This window comes from Aquarana catesbeiana, linkage group LG02 (genome assembly GCF_042186555.1).
Source record: "Aquarana catesbeiana isolate 2022-GZ linkage group LG02, ASM4218655v1, whole genome shotgun sequence".
NCBI classification, from domain to species: domain Eukaryota; kingdom Metazoa; phylum Chordata; class Amphibia; order Anura; family Ranidae; genus Aquarana; species Aquarana catesbeiana.
The window spans coordinates 801,509,498-801,536,755 of record NC_133325.1 but is presented as its reverse complement, the minus strand read 5'-3'; the positions used below and the strand labels follow the sequence as shown (position 1 = coordinate 801,536,755).

General features: G+C 46.3%; 1 protein-coding gene across 3 annotated transcripts in view; it reads right to left on the bottom strand.

Moving 5' to 3' along the window:
* The window catches only part of LOC141129483 (CD276 antigen-like), a 493,387-nt gene that overhangs the window by 41,461 nt on the left and 424,668 nt on the right, over window positions 1-27,258 (bottom strand). For all 3 annotated transcript variants that reach the window (XM_073617540.1, XM_073617539.1, XM_073617538.1), the window contains exon 7: window positions 12,757-13,089. In XM_073617540.1, coding sequence (XP_073473641.1) covers window positions 12,757-13,089 — 333 coding nt within the window. The remainder of the gene's footprint in view (window positions 1-12,756; window positions 13,090-27,258) is intronic.

The following is a 27,258-nucleotide window of genomic DNA, read 5'->3' as shown; positions in this document are numbered from 1 at the left end:
TGGCAAAGTAGTACTGCTCCCAAATCCGTGCGACTTTGAAGTCATATAAGTGTGAAAGGGGCCTAAAACAGGATTGCTGCAGGTACCCAACGTGTCTCCAGTACTGTCCCTTTCAGAAAGTCCTCTCCACTGCCAGCCCTCCTCTGTTTTGTCATAACATGCAGTAAAATAAAGCCCCGGGGGGAGGGTACTCCAGGGTGAAATTTTTTCTTGCAATGAAGAAGTTAATCAGACTAAAATTAGATGACATTTATTAATTTAATGAAGTCAATACTAAGTAGAACCAGCTTTGGTTGCAATTTAAGCTCCTTAGGGTCAGTTTTCATTGGGGTATCATCTTTGCACATTTAGAACCTGATATATATATATATATATTTTTTTTTAATTCTTTTTTTTACCAGATCCCCATTTCTGAATTGGTACACCTATTTTGGGTAGTATGGAGACCTTAGCTGAATTGCGACTTTCAAGACTTGCCTCAGATTCTCAGATGGACTCAGGTCTTTGACTGGCTCTTCATTATGCATTTAGGTTCTTCATTCTAAAATACTTCAGGGTGGAATTGGCTGTGAGTTTAGGGTTCTTGTCCCACTAAAACTTGAATCACTGTGATGTTTATTTATCCATGTCCAAAACTCTGGGACCTTGCAGTAGGTGTATTCATGTGGTGTTCACTTGTTCTTTTTGAAAAAAGTCACATAACGAAACATGTTGAGGAAGGGACATCAGACACACAGGCAAGAACCGAATGTTGGGGTCTTTATTTTTACTATTACATGCAATTTTGTCTTCTGGATTCATGTAATCACATCTTTTATTAAATAAATAGTGGCTTTAATCCTAATACAATATGAGTGAGCTTGGAGCATAAAAAGTGAGCAGGTTGTGGCTGTGTCTTTATATACTGAACCTGTTTAGACTCTGTAGGGTTAATTTACTAAAACTGGAGAGTGCAAAATCTGGAGCAGCTGTGCATAGCAGCCAATTAGCTTACAACTTTAGCTTGTTCAATGAAGCCTTGACAACAAACCTGGAAGCTGATTGGTTTCAATGCTGAGTTAAACCATATTTTGCACTCTCCAGTTTCAGTAAATCAGCCCCTATGAGAACCATGGGTCACATGTTCTGGTGAGAATCCATCTGCACGGGGTTCCAAAACGGTGGTGGTTGTAGAGTAGATTTGCACAATCCCTTACAGCACTATTTTTGGAGCAGTGTGTTTATAAGTAATGTAAGCGTAATTTAACCAAGGTGACCCTGGTTAAAGGTGACCAAGATTTTACACTGGATATTTTTCGGTTTTGCGTGATATCTTTGTGAGTGCCACAAGGACAATTGAAAAAAATGAGGATTATCGACAAGAAGAAGGGAGACATCTGGAAGCGAGAAAGATATTTGTATCGTGCCTGATTTCACTCATTGATACACAAGGGTCAGAATAATCTAATAAGTGATTCTGTCACCTATTGCTCTATAGACATAAAAGGCAGACCATTACCTGTAGTCCCACTAAATGAATGTCTGTTTCTATCTATGTGCTGCACAGGGCTGAGAGCTGTGGTCATGTTGCGTCTCACCTGGTAATTAATACAATCTGCTGTGCATGTAGGCTTCTCCCAACCTGGCAAGCTGCTTCTCCATATGAGCTCACTCCTACAGCCTGTGTAACAATATGTATTCCTGGCTCTGGGCCTCAGCACTCCTTGAGAGGTTTGAGTTCCCCAGAGAGTGTTTTGAGTTACCCTGAGCGAGTTCCCAGTTACCCCAAGAGTGTTCTGAATTACTCTGAGAGAATTCCAGGTTTAAAGTTACTCTGAGAGTGTTTCACCCTATCCTGAGAGTTTTCAAAGCTACCCCAAAAGTGTTCTGAGTTATCATGAGAGTGTTCTGAGTTACCCCAAGAGAAATCTGAGTTCCCAGTTACCCCGAGAGTGTTCTGAGTTACCCCAAGACAATTTCCAGTTCCAAGTTATCCTGAGCGTGTTACAAGTTACCCCAAGAGAATTCTGAGTTCCAAATTATTCTAAAAGTTTTCCAAGTTACCCTAAAAGTGTTCTGAGTTACCCCAAGAGAATTCCAAGTTCCAAGTTATCCTGAGAGTGTTTCATGTTACCCAGAGAGTGTTCTGAGTTACCCCAAATGAAATCCAAGTTCCAAGTTACCCCAAGAGTGTTCTAAGTTACCCCAAGAGACTTCTTAGCTCCAAGTTACACCAAGAGAATTCTGAGTTCCAAGTTATCCTGAGAGTGTTCCAAGTTACCCCGAGAGAATTCCGGGTTCCAAATGATTTAGAGTGTTCCAAATTACACAAAGAGTGTTTTAAATTACCCTGAGAAAATTCCAAGTTACTGTAGCCATGGTGTTAGCACTACTGACAAATAGGGATGAGCCGAACACCCCCCTGTTCGGTTCGCACCAGAACATGCGAACAGGAAAAAAGTTTGTTCGAACATGCGAACACCGTTAAAGTCTATGGGACACGAACATGAATAATCAAAAGTGCTAATTTTAAAGGCTTATATGCAAGTTATTGTCATAAAAAGTGTATGGGGACCTGGGTCCTGCCCCAGGGGACATGGATCAATGCAAAAAAAAGTTTTAAAAACGGCCGTTTTTTCAGGAGCAGTGATTTTAATAATGCTTAAAGTCAAACAATAAAAGTGTAATATCCCTTTAAATTTCGTACCTGGGGGGTGTCTATAGTATGCCTGTAAAGGGGCGCATGTTTCCTGTGTTTAGAACAGTCTGACAGCAAATTGACATTTTGAAGGAAAAAACTCATTTAAAACTACTCGCGGCTATTGCATTGCCGACAATACACATAGAAGTTCATTGATAAAAACGGCATGGGAATTCCCCAAAGGGGAACCCCCGAACCAAAATTAAAAAAAAAAAAATGACGTGGGAGTCCTCCTAAATTCCATACCAGGCCCTTCAGGTCTGGTATGGATATTAAGGGGAACCCCGGCCAAAATTTAAAAAAAAAAATTACGTGGGGTTCCCCCTAAATTCCATACCAGACCCTTCAGGTCTGGTATGGATTTTAAGGGGAACCCCGGACAAAATTAAAAAAAAAAAACGGCGTGGGGTCCCCCCAAAAATCCATACCAGACCCTTATCCGAGCACGCAACCTGGCAGGCCGCAGGAAAAGAGGGGGGGACGAGAGTGCGGCCCCCCCTCCCTCCTGAACCGTACCAGGCCACATGCCCTCAACATTGGGAGGGTGCTTTGGGGTAGCCCCCCAAAACACCTTGTCCCCATGTTGATGAGGACAAGGGCCTCATCCCCACAACCCTGGCCGGTGGTTGTGGGGGTCTGCGGGCGGGGGGCTTATCGGAATCTGGAAGCCCCCTTTAACAAGGTGACCCCCAGATCCCGCCCCCCCCCCTGTGTGAAATGGTAAGGGGGTACATAAGTACCCCTACCATTTCACGAAGAAAGTGTCAAAAATGTTAAAAATGACAAGAGACAGTTTTTGACAATTCCTTTATTTAAATGCTTCTTCTTTCTTCTATCTTCCTTCATCTTCTGGTTCTTCTGGTTCTTCTGGCTCTTCTGGTTCTTCCTCCGGCGTTCTCGTCCAGCATCTCCTCCGCGGCATCTTCTGTCTTCTTCTCCTCGGGCCGCTCCGCACCCATGGCATGGGGGGGAGGCTCCCGCTCTTCTCTTCTTCTTTTCTTCTTCTCTTCTTCATTTTCTTCTCCGGGCCGCTCCGCAATCCATGCTGGCATGGAGGGAGGCTCCCGCTGTGTGACGGCGCTCCTCGTCTGACAGTTCTTAAATAACGGGGGGGCGGGGCCACCCGGTGACCCCGCCCCCTCTGACGCACGGTGACTTGACGGGACTTCCCTGTGGCATTCCCCGTGACGTCACAGGGAAGTCCCGTCAAGTCACCGTGCGTCAGAGGGGGGCGGGGTCACCGGGTGGCCCCGCCCCCCCCCGTTATTTAAGAACTGTCAGACGAGGAGCGCCGTCACACAGCGGGAGCCTCCCTCCATGCCAGCATGGATTGCGGAGCGGCCCGGAGAAGAAAAGAAGAAAAGAAGAAGAGAAGAAAAGAAGAAGAGAAGAGCGGGAGCCTCCCCCCATGCCATGGGTGCGGAGCGGCCCGAGGAGAAGAAGATAGAAGACGCCGCGGAGGAGATGCTGGACGAGAACGCCGGAGGAAGAACCAGAAGAGCCAGAAGAACCAGAAGAACCAGAAGATGAAGGAAGATAGAAGAAAGAAGAAGCATTTAAATAAAGGAATTGTCAAAAACTGTCTCTTGTCATTTTTAACATTTTTGACACTTTCTTCGTGAAATGGTAGGGGTACTTATGTACCCCCTTACCATTTCACACAGGGGGGGGGGCCGGGATCTGGGGGTCACCTTGTTAAAGGGGGCTTCCAGATTCCAATAAGCCCTCCGCCCGCAGACCCCCACAACCACCGGCCAGGGTTGTGGGGATGAGGCCCTTGTCCTCATCAACATGGGGACAAGGTGTTTTGGGGGGCTACCCCAAAGCACCCTCCCAATGTTGAGGGCATGTGGCCTGGTACGGTTCAGGAGGGAGGGGGGGCCGCACTCTCGTCCCCCCCTCTTTTCCTGCGGCCTGCCAGGTTGCGTGCTCGGATAAGGGTCTGGTATGGATTTTTGGGGGGACCCCACGACGTTTTTTTTTTTTTTTTTTTGGCGCGGGGTTCCCCTTAAAATCCATACCAGACCTGAAGGGTCTGGTATGGAATTTAGGGGGAACCCCACGTCATTTTTTTTTTTTAATTTTGGCCGGGGTTCCCCTTAATATCCATACCAGACCTGAAGGGCCTGGTATGGAATTTAGGGGGACTCCCACGTCATTTTTTTTTTTTAATTTTGGTTTGGGGTTCCCCTTTGGGGAATTCCCATGCCGTTTTTATCAATGAACTTCTATGTGTATTGTCGGCAATGCAATAGCCGCGAGTAGTTTTAAATGAGTTTTTTCCTTCAAAATGTCATTTTGCTGTCAGACTGTTCTAAACACAGGAAACATGCGCCCCTTTACAGGCACACTATAGACACCCCCCAGGTACGAAATTTAAAGGGATATTACACTTTTATTGATTGACTTTAAGCATTATTAAAATCACTGCTCCTGAAAAAACGGCCGTTTTTAAAACTTTTTTTTGCATTGATCCATGTCCCCTGGGGCAGGACCCAGGTCCCCAAACACTTTTTATGACAATAACTTGCATATTAGCCTTTAAAATTAGCACTTTTGATTTCTCCCATAGACTTTTAAAGGGTGTTCCGCGGCATTCGAATTTGCCGCGAACACCCCAAATTGTTCGCTGTTCGGTGAACTTGCGAACAGCCAATGTTCGAGTCGAACATGAGTTCGACTCGAAGCTCATCCCTACTGACAAACAATCCGCCAAATCACCCCACTGCCAGACTTCATAATCCTTTCAGAGACAATGAACATCACTTTTGACCATGTAAAAGTAATGGTCTTAGTTCTCTTCACCTCCTGCCCAAACGTGCTTCTCCTTGCACACTTGGTTTCTTCCTGCACAACTTGTAATTATATTTACGGTATAACACATCCTCTTCTAATGGGTATGAAGAGCTCACTCTGAATAAGCCCCTCTACCGGCTCTGGTGCTTCGCTGCTACTAGGCCTGAGGCCTGCAGAACCTCTCCCCGGAGGCCTAGTAGGTAAAAGTCTATTCTCTAGGGAATAGACTACTGCTCCCAGCCAGTCCAACTTGCAAACCATGTGCCAGCCGGCCACACTGATTTGACACACATCCCCACAGTCTCTTCTCTGATCCAGGACTCTTCACCTTCCACCGTGTGCATGATAAAGACTCTGCTAGTGACAGTGTAGAAGCAGAGTTCCCTTACAGAATCCCTGGCACCTCCAGCCGTCCACTGTGGCAGGGGCGGATCCAGGGGGGAAAACGGGGTAGAGGCAATGTTCCCTCACAGTTCTCTCAGGGCCTCCTCCTGCAATCGCTACACCCCCCCCACCCCCTAGACAGGGGTGTGCTCCTGCGGCTGCCTAGCACTCCATTCCTCACGTCACCCAGTTGACTACTCCTCCCCAGCAGCATGTGACCTCAGCATATATAGGAGCCCGCCCCCTGCCAATGCCAGTTAGGGATTGGTCAGTGCTCCCACGTGTGCTACCTGCCACTCCAGCTCTAGGCCCAGCCTCCTCTTCCAGAACATTCTCCCTGGAAGCAGGGGAGGCGCCTTTAGAACTGGAGCACAGGTGGTCACACCCACTGCTACTCTAAACATTCCCCAGCCCCAAGATTAAAACAGACAGGCCTAGGCATAGGCCTGCCTAAATGTACCTGTGCTTAACAAACCTAGTAAAACAACCCTTACTAGCACCTACCTTCTGGTACAGGGTGCTACATTCACCCCCAGCAAAATCACAGCTGTCCTCAGCTGTGGAAAACAATTTACAAATATACCTCCTGGGCCCAGGAGTAAAGGGCATTCCATAAAATTTGGTTGGATGGGGAAAAGGGTAACAACTTGGAAGGAGAATTTTATATAAAAGTACAAAAATATAGTATATACACTCTGTTCATATATTTACATTGTACATTTTATACACATATCCTAGCCTACAGGTCCCTGTAGCTATTTCCATACTAGTGGAGACAGAGCACTGCTCCCATGGGTGGAATACTCTGCCTACCAAAGGTCTTCATCTGTGATCCCACGATGAAGCTAGACAGCCGTCCCATCTCTTACGAACCCAAGAGAAGACAAAACACACACACAATCTAACTCAGGTGTCTCAAACTGGTGGCCCTCCAGCTGTTGTAGACCTACAATTCCCATGAGGCATTACAAGGCTGACAGTTACAAGCACGACTCACATAGGCAGAAGAATGATGGGACTTGTAGTTCCTCAACAGCTGGAGGGCCACCAGTTTGAGACCCCTGATCTAACTATACACTGTACACTATTCACCAGATAGAGGGGGTTATCATCCTCTACTGGGTGAATAAAAACACACATTTTTTTTCAAATAGACCAGACGTGGCATGTAATTCCCTGCTAGTACTGTCACTCCCTCAAAAGTAGTCTAAGAGACCTCCTGCAGAGTGCAGCCTAGACAGACATGCCAATATTCAAACAGAATAAACTGAACCCTTCCGGTTGCTCCTAGTTGGAGAGGCCCCTCCCGAATGTCAGGTAGCAGGAGGGTTTGACAGACAGTGCAAGCTGGTGTCCATGATAATTGACCCTCCTATCAGGCATCCTGGGTGGCGGGAAAAGCTGTCTCTGCAAAATTTCACAGTGTCATTGAGGAAAACCACCCAAGCCCTGCCCTGTCCTCTGCAGTCTTGGTGGCGGGCTCCATGTGGGCTGCACTAAACAAAAGTCCTTCCTCACACATAGAACCAAGGATCCGGCAACCTCCTCCGAACATCTCCCTCCCCTCTGACTGAGACAGAATAGCTCCTGGTAGGCTGACCTGCCTTTACAACCAGGACCCTTTCTCTGTGAATGGCATGTCCCAAGCTCCATTCTTGTTTAATGTTCTTGAACCGGGCCCAAACTTCACTTTCTGGCACCCAGAGCGGCTTGGGAACATGCAGAAAATCCCAAACCATGTCATTCTCCCACTTCCCCCGTGAGCTATCAATGATGTTCATGGTCTGGGTTGGGACATAAGGATAGTCATAGCCCCACTCCAAGGGGTCCATGCTTTGACATGTGGTTCCTCCAGTGTATCAGGTGAGGTATCAGCAGGTAGGGAATCCCCGGTCTCCCATTCTTCCTCACTGGAGCCCTCTTCAGGGGAGGACCAGGAGAACAACTTCTCCACTGACCCGAACCGCTCCAACACTCTGGGTGAACACCAATCAATGACCCGGCCCTTGCTCACCACATCCACCTAACCTGTAGTTTCTCCTCCCTGCAGCATGGACTCCTTCTGGATGGGCACAGCAAGGGTCTTACTGAAGGCCGGCTCCTGAGAGATATCAACCGGAGGCAGCACACTGACTCCTGCCACCCCTGGGCCCCTGGCCAAGCCACAGGTCTTCACAGAAGACTCTGTTTCACTTATGTCCCTGAACCCTGGGGTGGACGCACCTGTTGGACACTCCTCTCCATCACTGGCAAGCGATCCTTGGCACTCTCTGGCCCTCCGAGTGTCCTGCGGCTGCAGCGTGCAAAGTCCTGTGAGCGGGTGGATATTGTAATATCTTGCCTCTCACTGCACCGGCCCTAGGCGGGTTAGTGGATCCCCACAGTGACCGCACCGGGCCCAGGCACTGACTCCAATTGTTGGCAGATGGCACCTGGAACATAGCATGATCACTCCCAAAGCGAGTCCCCCACAAAGTTCTAAGCGGATGCCGGTTTCAATCAGCACCTGGTCCTACACATCAGATAGTCGCTGCATAGCGGGCACTCTCCGGTCACCCTCCGCCATCTTCCTCCACCTCGTGTCTGGCGCATAGCACGCCAAGTTCTTTTTAGTTCTCCGCTGGGGCGCGACTCAGCCCACACACCCGTTGGTTCAGCGTGCAAGGAACTGTAAGCAGACATTTGCAGTGTACGCCAGAGTGGCACCTGGTGGCAGGCGCTATTGAATTGCAGGCACTGTTCGGGTTTAGTTTAAAACTGCGTCACAGAGCGGACTGAAAGCAGGCAAACTATACAGCGACCACCATTAACAAAGTAAAGTCTCTTTTCCATGATATCCTACTGTGTGGGACTGACCGTGCAGCATCCCATCAAAGACACCCCCTCGTTGCATATCATTACTAGGGGCAACAGCAGACATCCACAACTCCCTTTACTGTGTTAAGCAGGATTAATAAAGTCACAACATTTTCATTTTCTCTGCAATGCAGTGAGCAATTCCCGCGCCATGCAGAGTGCTGGACATATTTGTAATCCGGAGCGCGATCGATCGCCGTGGTTGCCACGGATGATAGCATAAGGTTACAGTCACTGGTTGCAGGGCTTTTTCTTGGTAGTGAGTGTCTATTAAAACAACTGAGTGCAGGGGCATGATGGCAGCGCTGATTGTGGACGGTTGCTATGGACAATGACACTTGGCAACAATTCTGCATTTGGTTGCTATGGGCAACGGCATGTGGCAACAGTCAATTTTAGAGCAAACATAGTCTTTTCCCTAGTTGTACCCCAAAACGTGGCAAAACAGGCAAAGTCTTCCTTGGCTTTTACAGTTGCTAAGGGCGACGGCCAGCGGGTTAACTGTGAAGGCAGATCTCGGTGGGACCTCCATATGTAGTCGTGGTGTTAGCACTACTGACAAACAATCCGCCAAATCACCCCACTGCCAGACTTAATGCATCCTTTCAAAGACAATGAACAGTCTTTTGCAAGCTTTGTTTTTGTTGTTTTATTGGGGGATACAACTTGGATAGGGATTGGGATATGGGATGCCCATAGAATTAATCATTGCCATCTTATTTACATATTTCAGTATACTTTGATCATAGTTAGAGCCTGAAGATTGAATGTGAACATTTGACTAAGTAGAAATCTTCTCCTGCAGCTCCATGCAGACAACTGTTCCTAAGAGTTCTCCAACCATCACTGTGTGAGGGACAGAAACATCACTTTTGACCGTGTAAAAGTAATGGTCTTAGTTCTCTTCACCTCCTGCCCAAACTTGCTTCTCATTGCACACTTGGTTTCTTCCTGCACAACTTGTAGTTACATTAGGGTATAATACATCCTCTTCTAATGGGTATGAAGAACTCACTCTGAATAAGCCCCTCTACTGGCTCTGGTGACTCGCTGCTACTAGGCCTGAGGCCTGCAGAACCTCTCCCCGGAGGCCTAGTAGGTTAAAGTCTATTCTCTAGGGAATAGACTACTGCTCCCAGCCAGTCCAACTTGCAAACCATGTGCCAGCTGATTTGACACACATCCCCACAGTCTCCTCTCTGATCCAGGACTCTTCACCTTCCACCGTGTGCATGATAAAGACTCTGCTAGTGACCGTGTAGAAGCAGAGTTCCCTTACAGACTCCCTGGCACCTCCAGCCATCCACTAAGGTAACACTTACCGACCTTCCAGCCCTGAGTCCTTGATGAGGAACTTTTCCAGACCATGCATTCCGACAGCTTCTCCAGCCCTCTCTGCTCCAGGAGTTCCCTGCCACCGACCGTGTGGTGACAGAGACATTGCCAATGACCCGTAGAGGCAATGTTTCCTGACAGTTCTCTCCGGGCCTCTTCCTGCAATCGCTACACCCCTCCCCAGATGGGGGTGTGCTCCTGCGGCTGTCTAGCACTCCATTCCTCACGTCACCCAGTCGACTACTCCTCCCCAGCAGCGTGTGACCTCAGCATATATAGGAGGCCCGCCCCCTGCCAATGCCAGTTAGGGATTGGTCAGGGCTCCCACATGTGCTGCCTGCCACTCCAGCTCTAGGCCCAGACTCCTCTTCCAGAACATTCTCCCTGGAAGCAGGGGAGGCGCCTCAGAACTGGAGCACAGGTGGTCACACCCACTGCTACTCTAAACACTCCCCAGCCCCAAGAACAAAGCAGACAGGCCTAGCTTGCAGCATAGGCCTGCCTAAATTTGCCTGTGCTGAACAAACCTAGTAAAACAACCCTTACTAGCACCTACCTTCTGGTAGAGGGTGCTACATTATTCTAATGCCGCATAAACACAAGCGGAATGTCCAACAGAAAAAGTCAGACGGAATTGTTTCATCGTATAAACCGCTCGTGTGTAAGCTTCATCGGACCTTTTTCTTTTTGAAAATTCTGAAGGACCTAGAAATGGAACATGTTCTAAATCTTTCTGCTGGAACCAGTTTCTATTGGGAAAACCGCTCGTCTGTATGCTGTTCTGACGGACCAAAAATGACGCATGCTCTGAAGCAAATACGAGACGGAAGCTATTGGCTACTGGCTATTGAACGTCCTTTTTCTAGTCCCGTCGTGCGTGCTGTACGTCACCGCGTTCTGGGCGGTCGGACTTTGGTCAGACTTTGGATTGACCGTGTGTAGGCAAGACTGCTGGAATGGAATCCTGTCTGAGAAACCTTCGGAGCTTATTCTGACGGGAAAACCGGTCGTGTGTACGCGGCATAATGCCCCGTACACACGGTCGGATTTTCCAACGGAAAATGTGTGATAGGACCTTGTTGTCAGAAATTCCGATCGTGTGTAGGCTCCATCACACATTTTCCATCGAATTTTCCGACACACAAAGTTTGAGAGCTTGCTATAAAATTTTCCGACAACAAAATCCGTTGTCGGAAATTCCGATCGTGTGTACACAAATCCGACAGACAAAGTGCCACACATGCTCAGAATAAATAAAGAGATGAAAGCTATTGGCCACTGCCCCGTTTATAGTCCCGACGTACATGTTTTACGTCACCGCGTTCAGAATGATCGGATTTTCCGACAACTTTGTGTGACCGTGTGTATGCAAGACAAGTTTGAGCCAACATCCGTCGGAAAAAATCCTAGAATTTTGTTGTCGGAATGTCCGAACAAAGTCCGACCGTGTGTACGGGGCATAAGAGTGTTCTGAATTACCTCAAGAGTGTTTTGAGCTATTGTGAGAGTGTTCTCAGTTACACTGAGAGTGTTCCACGTTCCTCCAAGAGTATTCTGAGCTTTACTAAGAGTGTTTCTAGTTCCTTGTGAGCCCAAGTTCCAAGTTACCCTGTTTTCCATGTGACCCTTGTGTACTCCATGTCTCTCCAGCATACCAGTCCCCTTGCATCTTCAGCGACATCTGTATCTTCCAAGTGCCACTTCATATGTCTTCAGTGACCCCCAGAGTTCTGTGACGTCCAGTACGTATGTGCTCCAGTAGTACTGAGTGTCCCCCCCTCCCCAGTATTAGTAATCCCTTGAATTTCAGCTACCACAAGTGTTCCAGACTTCTAACATCTGAGAAGCTTGTACACTCCCAGAGAGCTTCCTGCATTCTAGCACTGTGTGTTTTGTATACTCCCCATGAGCTTCTAGCTTTCCTGCACCTGCAGTATGTGTCTTTGAACTTCTAGTGAGCTTTCTGTGTTCCCAGCATCCCACTGCTGCATGAGACTCTGATTCCTGCCTTCCTGTGATCTCAGCATCCCAGTGCTCCCAAAGACCCTTAAACACCTGTCTTTCTGTGTGTTTAGCACCCCAGTTTTCTAAGTACTTCTCTTCCATAGTGCACTGTGTGTTAAGTACCTCAGTACCTCCAAGATCCCTACTTCCTTTGTGATAACTGGTCAGCTGTAGCATGCATTGGTGCATTTGAGGGCCGTAACCTGGGAGCTGTTCTGCCCATCACATCAGGGTGCTCTGGTGAATACTGCGCCTTAAACACACCACTATCATACAGTCGTATGCAAAAGTTTAGGAACCCCTGGCAATTTCCATGATTGTCATTTATAAATATTTGGGTGTTTGGATCAGCAATTTCATTTTGATCGATCAAATAACTGAAGGACACAGTAATATTTCAGTAGTGAAATGAGGTTAATATTAGTAATAATATTGGCAGTAATATTTCACTACTGAAATATTACTGTGTCCTTAAGTTATTTGATAGAGCAAAATGAAATTGCTGATCCAAACACCCAAATATTTATAAATGACAATCATGGAAATTGTTAGGGGTTCCTAAACTTTTGCATACGACTGTATATGCAGGCTGCATGGTGGGCCCACAATCCGCAGCTATATATGACAGTATAGAGTTGATGAAATGGGAAGCTAGAAAAGCTCTGTATTTTAGGCCAAAGACTAGGTGGAGCAGAACTTACTGCCTATGGTTAGGTCCACCTTCTTGTCCCCATGACCTTTTCCATTGGCTGCTCTGCAGTAATAAGTTCCTTCATCATTGAAGGTGACCTCTCGCAGTATCAGGTCCACTGTTCCGTGGGAGAAATCTTCAGACAATTTTGTGCGTCCAGTGTAGCTCATATCTTGTTCTTTGAGATTATCCCGGCCTTCTGTAAACATGTGTGCAATCATTCTTCTTCCATCCTTATCATTCTTCTCCCAGACCACTGACAGACCTTCCTGCCCACGTATAAAGGGAAACGAGCACCGGAGGGTGACATTGGCATAGAGAGAAACAACCGCGTCAGTACCATCTGTGGAGGAGAACAGAAATATTTGCTAAATGAATCCTTCATACAATCAGCCTCATTCTGGATATCTCTCACATGATCTCCATTTGTTACATTGTGTAATGGTTAGTATTTTTTCTGTTATAACACTAAGAAATGTGTATATATATATATATATATATATATATATATATATATATATATATATATATATATATATATGATTATTTTCAGTTTTGTATCAAACTGTAGTAGCTGAACTGACCTGGAAATTTATAGATAGGCAACTGCTATCGTCATATTGATTATTGGTTCCAAATTAATAATAACTACTGCAGTAGGGAACAGACACAAAAGATACACTCCGCATCTTTCCAAATATCTGTTCTGCTTTATTATGACACAATTGAGGGTTTTTATACACATGATTACGTAGGTATCACATTAATATTACAATTGTAGGTTTATGGTAACAAGGGGCGTTACATAGGCAGACTAATTCTAATCAGGACTCGAAAGAATGTAAACATGTAATGAAAGCATTATTAGTGCCGTGTGCACAGTGAGGGCCGTGTGCAATACATACAAAATAGAATAAAATTATATATAGGACTCACAAATTTCCTTTACAATATCCTCTCTTTCAAACAACATTTTGATCACTAACCATACCTGCGATCACCTTTAACCTGGAACCTCCACACGCTTTAGGTGGAGGTAGTCCTGGCCAAAGAGGCAAAACTCCATTGTGGAGAATATAATAGCTGAGTAGCTTTTTCATTACAAAATGACTTTTCATTGTGAAAAACAAATATGATTGATAAGACATATTTACAGAGTACTGGCTGTACACTCCTGTGGCCAGAATGGCCTTCTAGCTGAATTGTTGGCATGCTGACTTATCAGTATATGTAAACACAGACAATTCTACATAAAATGGAAGACATACAAAAGACAAATATAAAACTTCAACATGGCTAAACTACTTTTCAGATCACTATATATATATATATATATATATATATATATATATATATATATATATATATATATATATATATATATCTGTGACAAGGCACAGATCTAGCCAAGGTTACAAAAAAATTCTGCTGCACTTAAGGTTCCTAAGAGCACAGTGGCCTCCATAATCCTTAAATGGAAGACGTTTGGGACGACCAGAACCCTTCCTAGAGCTGGCCGTCTGGCCAAACTGAGCTATCGGGGGAGGAGAGCCTTGGTGAGAGAGGTAAAGAAGAACCCAAAGATCACTGTGGCTGAGCTCCAGAGATGCAGATGGGAGATGGGAGAAAGTTGTAGAAAGTCAACCATCACTGCAGCCCTCCACCAGTCGGGGCTTTATGGCAGAGTGGCCCGACGGAAGCCTCTCCTCAGTGCAAGACACATCAGAGCCCGCATGGAGTTTGCTAAAAAAACACCTGAAGGACTCCAAGATGGTGAGAAATAAGATTCTCTGGTCTGATGAGACCAAGATAGAACTTTTTGGCTTTAATTCTAAGCAGTATGTGTGGAGAAAACCAGGCACTGCTCATCACCTGTCCAATACAGTCCCAACAGTGAAGCATGGTGGTGGCAGCATCATGCTGTGGGGGGTGTTTTTCAGCTGCAGGGACAGGACAACTGGTTGTAATCGAGGGAAAGATGAATGCGGCCAAGTACAGGGATATCCTGGACGAAAACCTTCTCCAGAGTGCTCAGGACCTCAGACTGGGCCGAAGGTTTACCTTCCAACAAGACAATGACCCTAAGCACACAGCTAAAATAATGAAGGAGTGGCTTCACAACAACTCCGTGACTGTTCTTGAATGGCCCAGCCAGAGCCCTGACTTAAACCCAATTGAGCATCTCTGGAGAGACCTAAAAATGTCTGTCCACCAATGTTTACCATCCAACCTGACAGAACTGGAGAGGATCTGCAAGGAGGAATGGCATAGGATCCCCAAATCCAGGTGTGAAAAACTTGTTGTATCTTTCCCAAAAAGACTCATGGCTGTATTAGATCAAAAGGGGCTTCTACTAAATACTGAGCAAAGGGTCTGAATACTTAGGACCATGTGATATTTCAGTTTTTCTTTTTTAATAAATCTTCAAAAATGTCAACAATTTTGTGTTTTTCTGTCAATATGGGGTGCTGTGTGTACAATATGTTGTGCTGTGTGTACAATATGGGGGGCTGTGTGTACAATATGGGGTGCTGTGTGTACAATATGGTGGGCTGTGTGTATAATATGGGGGGCTGTGTGTACAATATGGGGGGCTGTGTGTACAATATGGGGGGCTGTGTGTATAATATGGGGTGCTGTGTGTACAATAATGAGGGAAAAAAAGAACTTAAATGATTTTAGCAAATGGCTGCAATATAACAAAGAGTTAAAAATTTAAGGGGGTCTGAATACTTTCCGTCCCCACTGTATATATATCCCTTACAAATAAAGTATTTGAATAAATAGTACCCTAGACTGTGATCGCAAGAGGGAAACAAATCAAACAGATTTATTTAATTTAGTCATTTTTGCAGTTTCTGATGTGCATCCAGGTGACTTTTCCTTCACGTTTTGCACAACTGTGCATGAAATAGATGCTGTATTGAGTCTCCAAACATTTCCTTATATATAAATGTCTCCTAACAATCCACAAGTCACCTGGCTTTATTTTTAGATCCTTCTAAATGTTTAGGATCTGGAATTGGGGAGAAAACACATTTTCAAAAACCTTAAAAGATCATCAACACTCTCTGTGAGATCCGAATGGAGGACTTCAGCTGCTGAATCAAAATATAAGCAAGTGAGTAACACTCCCAAACAAAATCCCATAGGGAGAGAGTCCACCATCCCCTTAGGGGCTTCATCAAATATAAGAAAACATTCAGGCAAAAGATTTCTAGTTTCTTACTCTTTTTCCGCTACATTGTACAGTAGGGAATGTAAAAATAAAACCTCAAAACTTCTAGTAAGGACTCTCCTATAAAATGATTTCCTCTGTTACTCTCTGTACTTTCTGCACTCTGTACTTACAAACTACTTCTGATAACACTTTTTACTGTGGCCTTTGCAGTAGCATTTGCCACTGGACATCCAGAAAACATGTCCATACAGACAAAATACATACTTGTAGGATCCTGACTTGAGCAGTTGGATATATCTTTTTGTAATCTCTGGAAGGGATGTTGAGCATTTGGTAACACCTTTGGTAACAGGTAAAACAAGAAGTGGAATGTTATAAAAACAACTGTGGAGAACCCTGGCTCTATCCCACGCTTATTTACTAAGGCAGCCATAACTGCTTGTGACTGATGACACGGTCCATGTGTCAAGCTGGAGGGAAAAGAGTGGCTGGCAGACATAAATGATCACATTTTTCCAAATTCCTGTTTCATAAGAAGTTGCCCCCTGTGGACCACTTGTTCTTCTCGTTCTGGGGTCCCTAAAGCGGAGTTCCACCCAAAAGTGGAACTTCCGCTCATCGGATTCCTCCCCCCCTCCGGTGTCACAGTTGGCACCTTTCAGGGGGGAGGGGGGTGCAGATACCTGTCTAAGACAGGTATCTGCACCCACTTCCGGAATAGACTCCCATGGGAGTCACTCCCCCTCCCGCACTCCCCCGCTGTCTCCTGGGAAAGACACAGGTCCCAGGAGATAGCGGGGACCATTGAGAAAGCACAGCGCGACTCGCGCATGCGTAGTAGGGAATCGGGAAGTGAAGCCGCAACGCTTCACTTCCTGATTCCCTCACTGAGAATGGTGGCGGCAGCACCCGAGGATTGCCGACATCGCTGGACCCCGGAACAAGTGAGTGACCTTATTTTAAAAGTCAGCAGCTGCAGTATTTGCAGCTGCTGACATCTAAAAAAAAATTTTTCGCGGGACCCCCGCTTTAAAGTTGAATTATTAATACCAGCTGTACTGGGCCAGAACTAGGGTGGAATCTGTGAGTTGCACAGACCCAGCAAGAGTCCAGGGCTGTAATGCAACATCCTTAGAGTCGCCTGGTCTGCTTCCATATGTGAGTTTTAATGTTAGTATGGTTACCTCAGCAAGAACCTGGAAGGCTGAAAACAGCCGATCAAATTAACTCAACATACTTGATTGGTTTACCTGCCGAAGTAAAAACAAACTTCTGGCCCTTCAAATGGAACCAAAAGCTCTTTTATATCTCGACTATCTATATAAAGATATATACTCTTTTTATAGCTCACAGGCTTTGCTAAAACATGGAGCTCTGCTTCTTGAGCTGGGGAAAAAGGATCCAATGACTCTGAATACAGAGTGTCCTTCTGGGTGATAAACTGCATCCTCAGTATAAAACCGGGAATAACTCTACAAAAAATGAAATATCTGGGTCAATAAACCGTTATTGAGAAGTATATCCTGCACTGGGCTGACAGCAGCTGATTCCTACATCATCAATGTAACACATGTGGGCTTCCTTTGTCTCCAGCCTTCTCCAATAGGGGCAGTAAGGTGTCTGGATACAAATGTACACATTTTTCATTGTTAGATTTGTACCAAAACAAACCAAACTAATTCATATTTTGAACCTTTCATTAGACAAACATTTAGTTTTATTAGTATATTATTATTTTTAGTATATTTGCTGTGCAGAATGTGGGACCATTAAAAATTTTATGTTTGACCAAAATAATCTCTGTAACTTTGTCTAATAGCACTTTTGCATAAAGCTACAGCTCTGATATATCGGGGTGAACCCTTTATTGCTGGGTCCTGCTTGCATTAATATATTACAATGGCTTGTTTTCTATCATGCTGTTTGTGTAAGAACTCCAGTTTTATATTTCAAAAAGACAACTTTTTCCCGGCAATATTATAATTTCTCATTGCTTGCTCTGTTAGTTTTAGCTAGATAACACAAGTCCTTAGTTTCCATCTGACATTATTTTCCTGATGTCATAACATAATAAATGATAACAATACCCTGCAGTCATGCAGAGATGTCCAATAAATCCAAAGTATTCTTCTGCTTATACCACAGCACTTACAAGGTAAAGGGGCACATCATTTCACAATCCACACATTCTGCTTTGGATTTCAAAAATAAAAATAAATAAAAACAAAAGGACCAACAATCTGTATATGACAGAACAGAAAGCTTTCAGCCACATCACAAAATATACAACTGACTGCAGGTGGCATCTATCCTAACAGGGTGTGTGGACTTGATGTGATGGGTCTGTTATATTTAAATTGTATTTATTATTACTCTCACATCATGGACCGCACATCAAGTTATTATCAGAACGGGCGGGGTCAAGCAAGAGACCTGAGCAGACGTGTCTGAGCAGAGCTCCACTCATGCCTGTATATTTTATCCGTTTTCACGGGATCATTTGCCGCAATTTTAACCTATCCAGCGGTGGATGATACCCGGGCATGAGAAGAGGCAAGTCCGGCTCCGGGAAGAAAGGTGGATACACTTCTAAAGTATCCCCGCAGCAGAAGCTACAGAGCCAGGTAGGCCCGACAAGCCACGTGCACATGACGTCTCAAACCATCCCCACAGATCCGGGATCGGAGGAGGATCGCTTCCAGGCTCTTTTTTTTTTAATTCTTTATTTATTGTTTTATCATTACAAAACCACACCCATCCGGGAACATTCCATGTTACATACCAAAAATGTGTAGGTACAATTGTCCCCAGCTCCCCTCGCCCCCCCCCAACCCTCCCAGTCCTGCAGGGGACTACTCAGGGGACCACCCTCCATATTTGTCTTACCAGTCTCAAAATGATCTCCCGCCTTTATGCCGTATTTGTAATCTCCTTTAGGTAACTCCAGGTCTTTTTAAATTTGTGCCAGCCTGCCGATTTCCCCGTAGGTTCCTCCTCTTCGTCAGGTACCAAACCCCCATCATCCAAACACTCGACGTTATATATTTCATTTATGTAGAAGAGCCAGTCTCGTGTATTTGGGCTTGACGGATCAAGCCATTTCAAAGCGATCTGCCTCTTAGCTGCATCTAGCATAATAGGGACCAAAGAGGATTTATAACTCTTTACCGATGTCACAGTCCCATGGAAGAGGCATACCCACGGATCCTCTGCTATTACTACCTCAGTGATCTCCTTGATCAATGTGGGCCATTGTTCCAAAACATACGCACCCCCTCCAACAGTGTCAGACTTCGTACTATCCATTTTGCTTAATCTGTCTGGGGTGGCATACCATCTTGCAAGGCATTTATAGTGAATTTCCGTTCTAGTGTCTAGTGCTGAATAATGTACCAACCTCAAAATCTTTTCTATCATGTCTTTACTACATTGTGACCCTAGTTACCGCACCCACCTTTTGATGTAAGGGGGTACCTCCAGTTCCGTCTCTGCTCCCACAATCATATAAATTTGAGCTATGGCTCCACCTGTTTGCTCCTTCGCACATAGCTGCTCGAATGGTCTGTACTCATCCTCACTTCTAAGTGGTTTCGGTAACTTATCTATAAAGTGCGAGAGCTGGAGGTACCTCCATCCATCCATCACCCATAGCTCCGGTTCTGTCATGGACATACTACTTCCAGACCTGCAACAGGGCTCAGGTGCATCCCCACCAACAGGTTCCCAGTAACGAACAGGCATGCGCCAATGCGCATGTGCTGATCATGGAGATCGCACGCACAGTGACACGGCTTTGGCGCCCAGTGGCCTTTAAGAGGGGCTTCCACCATTCAGCTCTTGCTGTTTGATCTGCAGCTTCACCTGTGACCTGTTCCTGTAATCAGCATCCGATCACCTGACCTGGCTCTCTGACCAAGCTGCTGTCTCCAATCCTGAACCTTGGCTTTCCCTGACTCTGATTCTGTTTACCTGCCTGCCTGATCTCCTGTTACCAGAAACCAGCCAGAACTTGACTATTCCTTGCCTGCCGATTCTGTTGAACTGATCCACTGTGTATGACCCGGCTTGTCTGACCTTGCTTCTGCCTGCTGTGTGCACCCTGCTGACCTGCATCCAGCTTACCTGCACCCTGCTGACCTGCATCCAGCTTACCTGCACCCTGCTGACCTGCATCCAGCTTACCTGCATCCTGCTGACCTGCATCCAGCTTACCTGCAGCCTGCTGACTTGTATCCAGCTTACCTGCACCCGGCACTCCAGCCAGTTCCAGTGTCTCCCAGTGGACATCATCTCCAGTTCCAGAGAATCCACCAGGCACTCATACCCCACTGTGCTCCTACGGTCACTGTCCTCATCTCCAGTGATCTGGGAACCAGGGCTGTACGAGAGGTCTCCCTCTGCACGTCAGGCTCACATACGAGGTACGTGTCAGGTTCGTTCCTTAGCTCAGTGAATGTGTGAATTCTCCCCTTACTTAAAAATTTTTTTAATTGAATGTAGTCATCTTTTAACCAATTCCCTCCCACCTCCCTCCCCCCAGGTTCAAAAAATAAATTGTTTTTCATATACATCAGTGGTGAGTTGTATGTCCATTTATTCTGGGTGTGTATCTGGTCCCAATATTTAAAAGTGTTGTGTGTCAAAACAGCCGTGTTAATACTCAGTGCTCTGTATTTTGGGGGATTCCACAAAATGTGCCCTAAATTAGTGTTACTCAAATGGTGTTCTATATTAACCCACCGCTTCTCCGATCCCTTTTTAAACCAGTCAATAACTCGTGAAAGAACTACTGATGTGTAATACCTATTGAAATCAGGCAGCGCAAGTCCGCCTTTTTTTTCCCCTGCTTAATATTGCATAAGAGATACATGGTTTTTTGCCACCCCAGACAAATTACGCTGTCAAGCTCCGTAGAGCTCTAAAAAAGTACTTGGGTAGGGGGATAGGTAACATCTAAAATTTATACAGTAGTTTAGGTGTCAAAATCATTTTGGCCGCATTTATGCACCCAAACCAAGAAAGAGGCCTTGATGATATTCTTCTCGCTTCTTGCCTAATCTCATCCAACAACGGGATGTAATTTTTTAAGTACAATTTTTTAAAAGTGTTAGCTAATTTAATCCCCAAGTACTTGATTTCCTTTTTCCAAGGAAAGGGGAACACTTCGGCTAGATGAGCCTCCTCTTGCTTACTCATATTGATATTTAGAATCTATGACTTCCTCAAGTTGATTTTAAAATTAGATGTGTCCCCATATCTTCTAAGGGTCCGAAGTACATTTGGGAGAGTTATTCTAGGATTTGTAATTAAGAACAGGACATCATCAGCAAATGCCGCGAGTTTGTGTTCCTCAGTTCCTATCTTCCCCTCGCTACAATCAGGGTTGTTGCGAATAGTGGCCAGTAGAGGTTCGAGGGACAGAACGAAGAGGAGAGGGGAGAGAGGACAGCCCTGCCTTGTGCCATTTACCATCCTGAAGGGTTTTGAGATGGCCCCATTTACCTTTACGGAGGCCGTAGGGTTATTATAAAGTATTTTGACCCACGAGATAAACCTTGGACCAATCCCCATGGCCTCCAGAGTTTTCGTCATGAACCCCAAGTCTACCCTGTCAAACGCTTTTTCGGCGTCCACTGACAGGAATAGAACTGGGGGCCTGCCCCGTTTACAGGTTTCTGTCAGAAGCCCTGCTCTCACCCCGTTATCCCTGCTCTGTCTACCGGGTACAAAACCTGCCTGGTCCAGATGCACCAGGGTGGTCATTTTTTCTTTCAGTCTGTTGGCCAACACTTTCGCATATAGTTTAACGTCTGCATTCAGCAGCGAGATGGGTCTATAGCTTGAACACAGCCTGGCGTCCTTCCCCTCTTTTAAGATCAGGGTGATCGTCGCGGCTAGTGCTTCTCTCTCCATTCTACAATTGGTGCCCAGTTCGTTCCAATAATGAAAAAGCCTGGGAACCAGGATATGTTTCAGTTTTTCTAGATAGATAGTGGTGAATCCATCAGGGCCTGGGCTCTTACCCTTTGGGGAGTCTTTCAGGGTGGCCAAAATTTCCTACTCCTCAATGGGCCTGTCCAGGGTGGAACTTTCTTCCTCGGTTAACTCTGCTAACCCTGCCCCCTTCAGGAATTCCTCGCCCCTACCCATGCGGGCACTGTCCACCGCCCCCTGTTGCCCGATAGAGTATAGGGCGGCATAGAACTTTTTAAACTCTTCTGCCATACCTCCACTGGTCACTATTGCCTCCCCTCTTTCGTTTTGTATTTTTTCGATAAAGTTCCGACCCCTTTTTTTTCTTATTAATCTGGCCAGGTGCTTACTTGACTTATTTGCCCAAAGGTAGTTGTCCTTAGTTATCTTGTTCAGAGATCTTTTGGCCTCCTGTTCCATCGAGTCAGCTTCCAGGCTCTTATGCTAGCTATCTCCGGCTGCCAAAACACCTTAATGGCCAAAATTGACACCCTGCAAATGGACTTTGGGTTACTGCACAGGGATATGGGCAAGATGCGGGATCGCATAAACGAGGCGGAGTGGCGTATTGGCGACTCAGAGGACTCTGTTCGAGACAACCGGGCCTCCAACCATACACTACAAGGGAAGGTAAAGGTTCTTGAATCGCGTGCAGAGGACAGCGAGAACCGTAGCCGTAGGAACAACCTACGGCTGATAGGTCTACCAGAAGGCGCTGAAGGTCAAGCCCCTACGGCTTTTACGGAGACCTTGCTTCACACCCTACTTCCGCAGGCCCCATTCTCTCCACACTTTGTTGTGGAACGAGCCCACAGGATGCTGCCTATGCGGGGCCCACTCGGGGCCCCCCGCGTACCTTCATCTTCCGGCTGCTAAACTTCCGCGATAGAGACCTGATCCTCCGGGAGGCCCAGAAGGTGGTGGAGCTTTGTTTTGAGAACACTAAGATTATGTTGATCCTGGATTATTTCATTGATACCCAGAGGCTCCACAGAACCTTCGACCATGTCAAGGCACAGCTACGCCTGAAAGGCCTGAAGTATAGCATGCTGTTCCCGGCCCGCCTTAGGATGGTGGATGGAGAGTCCACTCGATACTTCACCTCGCCGGAGGAGGCCGCCCACTGGCTGGATACCTTGCCCCAGGCTTGGAGAGGGCAGGACTAGTTTATCCAGGTTTGATTTTGCTCCTGACCAGTGATACATCCCATTGCTTCTTCCATGCTCTTTCATACGTGGAGGTCCGTTACCATCACTGCCTACTATGCTGCCTGACTTTTCGTGTTACCATGCTACCTACAAACTAACTTCCACTTCCTCCTTTACTCCGCTTTAACTGATCTGATTAGGGACGGCGGAGCTGTGGCTGTGTATGGATCCCTCCTGCTTATCCCCAGATTCTTGAGGGGGCCTGCACGAGTGCTTTAGTCCTTATTATCCACGTTTACATTGCCGGTGAGGCAGTGCAGGTTTGCATTGCATTTCAGCTGGGAGAGATGACGAATGATGGCGACGAGAGATATCCTTCCGGGTTTTTTATAGGTTATTGGATGGTATAACGCTGGCCTGACTAAAGTTTGTGCCCCTAGTTACGGCTAGGTGTTTTTTTTTTTTTTTACAGTTTTGCATAGATCCCTACTACAATTATTCTTATCCTCAGGTTACAGGGGGATGACTCTGGACTACACCGGACTCTCTGACCGTCACTGTGTGTGTGTTTGGTGGTCGTCTGGGTTTTTCTCTGCCTCACATGAGACTTTCCTAGGCTATAATGGGTCGAGTTTTGGGCATATGCACGCTGAGTTCCCCAACGGTTGTGCGGGGTGGGAGGGGCTGGGGTTTATATGTTAAGAACCTTTTTGCTTTTTTATTTTATTGTTCTCCTTTTTTCCCTTTTTTTATGTTAACCCTTTTTAAGTTTGTGTTCAATGTACGCAGTGATTTCTATTGGACGCCCCTCCGGCCCCTTGCTGGGTGTACTGGCTGGATGTCCAATACTTCACAATGTGATGCCTGCATGTTAGATACCGTATGTTTCCCTCTGGGTTGGTCTGACGGTTGGTTCCCCCTCAATTATTTACGTCCCGGGCTGATATGACTGCTATAAGACTCATTTCATGGAACGTCCGGGGCTTGGATAATGGGATCAAACGCTCCCTGGTTATGGCCTACTTGAAAAAATACACGCCACATATTTGCATATTGCAAAAGACCCACTTGGTGGGGCGTAGAGTCCTTTCCCTTAAAAAACCTTGGGCAGGGCATTATCATCACTCCACTTATTCGGGATACGCCTGTGGGGTGAGCGTCTTAATACATAAGACGTTGTCCTACTCCCTGCTTGACGCTAAGACCGACCCGGAGGGTAGATATGTCCTGCTACATGTTGTGATTGATAATGTTGAAATGCTGCTCTTGGGATTATATTTACCTCCACCAGCTAATATGTCCTTACTCAAATCTCTGATCCCTGTCCTTGCCTCCTACTCTACTGATAATCTAATTATAACAGGGGACTTTAACATGACTCCTGACCCATCCATGGACAGACTCCCCCCCGTGCATAGGCACCGACTCCCCCTTAAATAAATGGGCTTCCCTCTATGGCCTGATAGATGTATGGTGATAGAGGTTTCCTGATGAGAAGACTTTCACCAGCCAATCAGCCTCCCACCGTTCGCTGTCCAGGATAGATCTGATGTATGTTAGTGGGGGGCTGTTTCCTAAGGTACAGGAGGTGGCTATTCTCCCTAGGGGCATATCAGATCATGCCCCTATGCTCCTGCCTATTAGGTGGGATGCCTTCAAGGCTTATATCCGGGGGTGCGATCTAACTTCTATAGCCTGTGTCCGCAATAAGGCTAAGTTGCCGCTAGAAAGGGCAGAAGCTGAAACATCAGAATTGGAATCTGACTATATCCTGACCCAAAACCCGATTACTCGAGTAGATATGCAGGCAGCCTACCGAGAGGTAATGCTTCTCCGGGTGGCTGGAGCAAAAAAACAGCAGCTGACACAGACACAGCGCTTCTTTGAGCAGGGGGAGAAGACAGGCCGGTTGTTGGCTTGGTTGGCTAAAAGAACAACAGCTGGTAACCGCCATTGCCCGATTAAGAGAAACGGATGGAACACTGGTTACGGATCCGGTGCTCATTAATGCTCGCTTTGCCTCGTACTATAGCACCCTATACTCTTCTTAAGCTGACTATTCAGGAATGGAGCTGGACTCCTTTCTGGATCAAATTACCTTTCCAACTCTTACTGAGGAGGTCTGATCCCATCTAGATAGCACCATTACTCTAGCGGAGGTCAAGCTTGTGTTGAGTGAACTCCCGCCTGAATTTTATAGAAAATATGGGGAGCAATTACTACCCAGGCTGCATGAGATGATGGTGGGGGCCCTAGAAACAGTCAGTCTTCCTGATTCTATGGCGGAGGCGGTTATAGTTGTCATCCCCAAACAAGGTAAAGATCCTGAATTATGTACCTCGTACCGCCCCATTTCTCTATTAAATGCAGATGCCAAGATTCTTACCAAAGTGCTAGCTAGACGACTAAATGAGGTCATTCTTACAATTAATACATGAGGACCAGACCGGTTTCATGCCCGGTAGGGTGACGGATATTAACCTCCGTAGACTGTATACTGTCCTGGGGGCCAGGGATTCCCTTAGCCGTTTCGACGCAGTGGCCTCCCTGGATGCAGAAAAAGCATTTGACTCGGTGGGGTGGTGCTACCTATGGGAGGCCCTGCGTTGTTTTGGCTTCAGCCTTAAATTTATTTCATGGGTACAGGCCCTGTATGAATCCCCCAAGGCCAGGGTCTGCACAGGATCGACCCTTTTCCCAACTTTTCAGTTACACAGGGGTACCAGGCAGGGCTGCCCACTGTCCCCTGCCCTCTTTGCGCTGGCCATCGAGCCGATGGCTATTCTCTTGCGCTCCTCCCCCCTAGTCAAAGGTATACCTCTGGGATCGGTTCAAGAGAAGATTTCTTTATATGCAGACAATACTCTGCTGTATCTTAGGAATGAAACGGACTCTCTGGGGACAGCTTTAACATTAATACATATATTTGGGAGATTTTCTGGTATCTGGGTAAATTGGGGGAAATCTGTGATCTTTGCACTGCACCCAGAAGAGGCTTCCATACCGCCAGATACCCCTCTTCAGAAGGTTTCGCAATTTAGATATCTGGGAATAGAGATCCATAGAGATCTGTCCCAGTTTATCCCTCTTAACCTGACCCAGACAATGTCACTCCTGACTCAGAGATGCGCTGTCTGGAAATCACTGCCCCTCACCCCGGTTGGAAGGGTCAACCTTATTAAAATGACGGTGCTTCCCAAACTTATATATATTTTCAGGCAGACTCCGGTACATATCCCACAAACCTTTTTCAAAAAAATTGACAAGTTGATTATCTCATTTGTATGGAATGGCAGCATCCCTAGAATTGCTAAATCTACCCTCCAGTTGCCACTAACACTGGGGGGTCTGGCCCTGCCGTGTTTTCTTAAGTATTATTGGGCAGCGGTTCTGGTCACAGTGAGATGGTGGCTGTCGGAGCAGCCAGCCAACCCTGCCTCAACTTTGGAGGCGGCGTTGCTTGGGTCCTACTCTGAGCTAAGAAACTTAATACACCGGGGACCCAAATCTAACCCGAACATGACTCCTCCGATGAGAACTACACTTAGAGTTTGGGAGACTGTCCGAACCAAGACCCGGATGTCTAACAGTTGGTCCCCCCAAACATTGTTATGGGGGAACCCACAGTTTCCACACTTCTGGACGATCCCTGACCTGGTGCTTTGGACCTGGTACGATATTACAGTGTTGGCTGACATAACGTACCCTACAGGTTTGCTCTCATTCGATGAGTTGAAATACCGGAAGGGCTTACCTAACCGCTTGTTTTTTAGGTACCTGCAGCTCCGCCACGCTTATCGATCCCAATTTCCTATACCCCCGGTGCTGATAACCACTGGTATAGAACTTCTTTTGAGCGCAGCAGAGGAGACTAGGCCCTTATCTGCTTTATACTCTATTTTGGCTGCACTAGTTACTTCCAAGGTTTCGCAGTTGTTCTCAGTATGGCAGGGGGATGTGCCGTCACTGGCGGATGATGACTGGGAGGAGGGCATTTAGCAGTACCTCCCTCTGGTGGTATCCGCCCGTGATCGGTTTATCCAGCTTAAATTTTTACATGGAGCATACTTTTCACCAAAACGCCTAGCCAGGATATACCGAATAGTAGTCCGACCTGCCCCAAGTGCTCCTTAGAGGAGGGATCGTTCTTTCATATGGTTTGGTCATGTCAACACATACAGTCCTTTTGGAGGGGAGTGGTGGTCGTGGT